Source organism: Sorex fumeus, unplaced genomic scaffold, assembly GCF_029834395.1.
Source record: "Sorex fumeus unplaced genomic scaffold, SorFum_2.1 ptg000007l, whole genome shotgun sequence".
In the NCBI taxonomy this organism is placed as follows: domain Eukaryota; kingdom Metazoa; phylum Chordata; class Mammalia; order Eulipotyphla; family Soricidae; genus Sorex; species Sorex fumeus.
In genome coordinates this window covers 40,122,476-40,128,050 of record NW_026606064.1, presented here as the reverse complement: position 1 = coordinate 40,128,050, position 5,575 = coordinate 40,122,476, and the positions used below count along the sequence as shown (strand labels likewise).

Sequence of the window (5,575 nt, the reverse complement as noted above, 5' to 3'; positions counted from 1 at the left end):
TGATTGTTGAGTTTTGTGGATGCTTAATATATTTTAGATATTTTAGATATTAACCCTTTATCTGATGTATGAGTATGAATATTTTCTCCCAATCATTGGATATATTTTAGATTTAGTATTTATTTTGCCAATAAATTCAACTCTTTTTATTTTTTATTTAAGAAGTTGAATTTAGAATCTAAAGTCTTTCCATAAAAGAATAGCCAACTCAGAAATTTTTTGCATTAAATTCTATTTAATACTTAAGGAGGAAATAACACTAAGTTATTTAGTGTTAGTTCCTAACCATTTTTCCCCAGCCCAAGCAGAAATCATTGCTGATATAGCATCACCCATATACCAAGTTAAAAAAATTACTTTCGTACCTTGATTTACAAAATTATCCATAGTTGAGTTTTAGATATACAGTGTTCCAGCATCATTCCTATCACCTATGTTCTCAGATTCACTCAATATCAACTCATACCAGCCTGAATAATTTTTAAGGAAGAATCAGTTTGGTGTAATAAGGGTGTTGTAAGTCCTAATCATGCAGAGACATTAATCACAAATTTTGCTAATTCTAGACATCCCGTTCTATCTACCTCTTAACTAGAGGAACAGGTAAGAATTTTCCTACCTAACAATCCGGCCTACATCTTGACAGTTGTTAGATTAGTTGTTAATATTTGAGTCTTATGATTTCAGTGTTTTTGAGTCAATCTTTTTTTTTTTATATAGTCCAGGAGTTTCTTTATTTTTAAACAACACTTCTCATGCCATGAATTCATAAGGAATGGGCTCCAGCAGCTCAGGTTCCTTTCCATTGGTTCTTACAAAGTGTGCTTCTCTGGGTGGAGCAGGCTGGCGCTTCAGTTGAACCCAAGTTCCTTTCTCTTTGGCTTCCTTCTTTTTCTGATCATTTTCCTTCACCCGTTTCAGGAAGCTCTCTCGACTTTTAGAATGCTTAATATGCTCAATGTGGACATTAATTCTCTTGGCAAGAATCTTGCCCTTGACTTGTTTGTTAACAACAATGCCAACGGCATGCTGGGTAACATTGTAGACTCTTCCAGTTTTGCCATGATAACATTTGTGGGGCATTCCTTTTTGGACAGTGCCCATTCCCTTTATGTCTACGATATCACCTTTCTTGTATATACGCATGGACGTGGCCAAAGGAACAACTCCATATTTTCTGAAAGGTCTGGAGAACATATAGCGGGTGCCCCTCCGCTTTTCCTTTGTGTTGGTCATTTTTGCGATTTACTTTACTTTACTGAACGCTGGCGGTTCCGGCTGAAAGGAAGCGAGTCAATCTTTTAGATATTATTTTCTCTGCACTACGGATATACCTGAATTCACATTATCCCTGCCCTCATTTCTTTCTGTGTCTCTCTTCCACTTAAATTTCTTTCATTTTCTATTTTCCACCATATACTCTGAAGCAAGGGTTATCTAGTCATCTCCCTTTAAAACATTGCATTTCCTCATCCAGCTTTTTTAAATGCAATGTATAAATGAGATCATCTTGTTATTGTACTTCTTCATCTAGTTTATTTCATTTAACATATCTTCCAGTTCCATCCATGTTGCAATAACTTGCATGATTACATTGTTTCTTACAGCTGTGTAGTATTCTATTGTGTATATGTACACCACATCTTCATAATCACTTAAGATACCAATATTTGACAAATATAAGAGTTATATTTTTCTTAGGAATAAAGATCTCAGCTGCTCGGCAGACCTCCATTACCTACACTACCTCCACCACCCGGCTGCCGACATGCTCCAGGAGGCTTTCCAGACACTCAGGTCAAGACTCACACATGAGTGAAGTCCCCACAGAGTGAGGGAAGTGGAACTCTGTGACCTCAGACTCCAGGCTCAATGGATCCGGGAACAGAGATCCTCTGCCTGCTCTCAGCCGCCCGGCAGACCTCCATTACCTCCACTACCTCCACCACCCCGCTGCTGACACTCTCCAGAACGATTTCTGGACCACGCGGCCACAACGTGGCCATGCGACACATTATAAAACACTTATTACAAGATTACCGCACCATATTTGATTGCGTTGAAATATGGTTTGAACCATGGGAACACCTGCAAGGATCATTAGAGGCCATCCTAGAAGCCTCTATCCCTCTCAGAAAGACTGGCAAGCTACCGAGAGTGCTCTGCCCACATGGCAGAGCCTGGCAAGCTATCCGTGGTGTATTCGATATGCCAAAACCATGGGTCTCATTTCCCTGATTCGAAACAGCCACCAATATGGTAGTATTAAGAAGAATGAGGAAGGAGAGGCTGATAAAATCTCAGGGCCGACCTAGGCTGCCACAACAAAGAAAAACAAAAATGACTGTCTGTACTTTCAATGCACGTACACTAGAATTGCATGCATCCATCGAGGACCTCATGGTGCAAGTACAAAAGATCAAGTATGACATCATTGGTCTGATGGAGATGAGAAGGCATCAATCACATCATGCCGTTTTCAACACTGGGGAAGAACTGTTCCTCAGAACATGTGACAAAAGAGGCATCAGTGGTGTCAGTGTCCTTGTCAACACAAACTTGGTCATAAACTTTGATTCATTCAAATGCCTAACAACCCGAATCAGATGATTACACTTGAATAGATGTGGCTCACTGCCAGCAGTTACTATATTCGTTGTCTACGCACCAACATCCAATTATGATGAAGGAGAAATTAAGAAGTTCTACATGGAGCTGGAGAAGTTCTATAAAGAAGACCACACCTTCTACACAATCATTGTCGGTGATTTTAATGCCAACATAGGACCGATAAGATCAGCCAAAGAACTCCACATTGGGACCCATGGCCTAGAATGGAGTGAACAAGGTGAGAGACTGAGTTCATCATGTCAACCAAGACCATCCATGGTAACTCACAGTTCCAGAAACCTGAATCTAAATGTTGGACATAATCTAAACATTCTTCATATAATATTCTCCAGTTCCATCCATGTTGCAGCAATTTGCATGACTTCATCATTTCTTGATATTGCAGAGTATCCCATTGGGCGACCAGATGCCATTGGGCTACACTAGCACGTGACAAGGATGAATGGAGATGTTACTGGCACCCGCTCAAGCAAGTTGATGATCAACAGGATGACAAGTGATCCCATTATGCAAGTATATTATACCTTTATTACTTACTCAACTGTCATTGAACACGTGGGTTGATTTCATATCTTAGCTATTGTATACCTCCACCACCTCCACTATCCAGCTGCCGCCACACTCCACGATGCTTTCCGGACACATTATAAGACACTAAATACCCATCTTCCGGAATTGCCGTACCATATTTGATAAGGTTCAAATATGGTAACACCTACAAGGGCAATTAGAGGTCGCCCCAAAAGCCTCTAACCCTCTCAGAAATCCTGGCAAACTACCGAGAGTATTCTGCTAGCACGGCAGAGCCTCACAAGCTATCCATTGTGTATTCGATATGCCAAAACCAGTAATTATAATGGGTCTCATTCCCCTGGCCCTGAAGGCCTCACCAATATGGCAGCATTGAGAAGGATGAGAAAGGAGAGGCCAATAAAATCTCAAGGCCGAACTAGGCTGCCACAATGAAGGAAGACAAAAATGATCGCCTGTACTTTCAATGCATGCACACTAGCATCAGATGCATCCATCGAGGACCTGATGGTACAAGCATGAAAGATCAAGTACGACATCATTGGTCTGACCGAGACAAGAAGGCACCAATCTCATCATGCCGTTTTCGACACTGGAGAAGAATTGTTCCTCAGAACATGTGATAAAAGAGGTGTCAAGGCGTCGGTGTCCTTGTGAATGCAAACTTGGCCATGAGCATTGATTCATTTGAATGCCTAACAACCCGAATCAGAAGTTCACATTTGAATAGATGTGGCTCACTGCCAGCAGGTACTATCTTCGCTGTCTACGCACCAACATCTAATTATGATGAATGAGAAATTGAGAAGTTCTACATGGAGCTGGAGAAGTTCTATACAGAAGACCACACCTTCTACAAGATCATTGTGGGTGATTTTAATGCCAAGATCGGACAGAGAAGATCAGCCGAAGAACTTCACATCGGGACCCATGGCCTAGAATGGAACAAACAGGGTGAGAGACTGTCTGAGTTCATCATGTCAACCAAGACCATCCATGGTAACTCACAGTTCCAGAAGGCCGAATCTAAACGTTGGACATGGGAGTGTCCCGGTGGACGATTCCACAACGAAATAGACCACATAATATTCTATCGACAGTTTTGCCTGACCGATGTTGCTGTTGTCCCAAAATTCCAAGTGGGATTTGTCTCACCATCTCCTTTGTGCAAAATTCTACTTCACAGAGCGGGGAGAAAGGGCTGCAAAGTTTAAAAAGAGAACTCCCAGAATGACCACCAACTGGGAGCTCTTTGGCACTATTGCGGCAACATGGGAAGATGCCATTGTTGACAACATTGACAAGGAATATGATCGACTGGTTCAGCACCTCCATGATTGTGCGTGGAACGCCGAGAGAGATAGCCAAAAAAAAAAAAAACCGCCTGTCTTCGAAAACTCTTGAGCCTATTCGCCAACGTGGTTTGGTGCATGCCTCAGGCAACCACAAGTGAATGTCTGAGCTCCCAAAGCAGTGCAGAGATGCGATCAAGGAAGACCTCAAAGAGAGAAGAGCAGAAGTGCTGGTAGATGTGGGAGAAGCCAGGAAAAGTATTCGTAACGCCCGCCTGTCCTTCGCCAACTACAAGACCAAGATGACTGCCCTCCGACATCCTGATGGATCTATCACATGTTCAAGAAGGGCAATGGAGAATATTATCGATGACTTCTACTCAAATCTCTTCGATAGCCATGTCCACTTGCTGACATACCAAATTCCACAGGATGGATATGTCATTCCCAATGTTCTCCCTTTCAAAATCCGACACGCCATTTTGTCAGTAAAGAAACGAACAGCACCCAGCCCAGACAAGATCAGACCTGAACACCGGAAGAACCTGCCGTCAGTACTCATCAATGTGCTGGCTCAGCTCTTCACACGCTACCTGTCTGAATGCAAGTTTCCGTCTCAATGGAAAACCAGCAGGACTGTACTACTGTACAAGAAGGGAGACATCCATGACATTGGCAACTATCGCCCTATCTGCCTATTGTCTGTCATCTACAAGTTGTTCACTCAAGTCATCCTAAATAGGATTGGCAGAACACTAGATGAAGGACAACCATGTGAGCAAGCCGGGTTCCGCAAAGGATTCAGCACCATCGACCATATCCACATAATAACCAAGCTCATTGAGGTTTCTCAGGAGTTTAAGATGCTGCTCTGTCTAACGTTCATTGATTTAAAGAAGGCCTTTGATTCTGTTGAGACTGAAGCTGTCATCGAGGTCCTAGCCAAATAGGGCGTTCAATGTCACTACATCAGGATCCCCTGTGAGCTGTATTGTGGATTCACTATCAGGATCTCACCGTTCTACAAAGAAGTGATCATCCATGTCAAGAGTGGGGTTCGGCAGGGTGATACCATTTCACCAAAACTCTTCAGTGCCACCCTCGAGAACATCATGCGATGA

The 5,575-nt window shown here is 42.5% G+C and overlaps 1 protein-coding gene and 1 non-coding gene across 2 annotated transcripts; both read right to left on the bottom strand.

The window, feature by feature from the left end:
* Positions 1–491: 491 nt before the first annotated feature.
* LOC130017191 (U8 small nucleolar RNA) lies at positions 492–626 on the bottom strand. Its single transcript, XR_008791346.1, has one exon. It is a non-coding gene; the product is annotated as a U8 small nucleolar RNA (small nucleolar RNA).
* A 119-nt stretch (positions 627–745) lies between these two features.
* LOC130044215 (60S ribosomal protein L21-like) lies at positions 746–1,237 on the bottom strand. Its single transcript, XM_056136870.1, has one exon. The coding sequence runs from the start codon at positions 1,234–1,236 to the stop codon at positions 754–756; it is 483 nt and encodes a 160-aa protein (XP_055992845.1). The 5' UTR covers position 1,237; the 3' UTR covers positions 746–753.
* Positions 1,238–5,575: the final 4,338 nt, after the last annotated feature.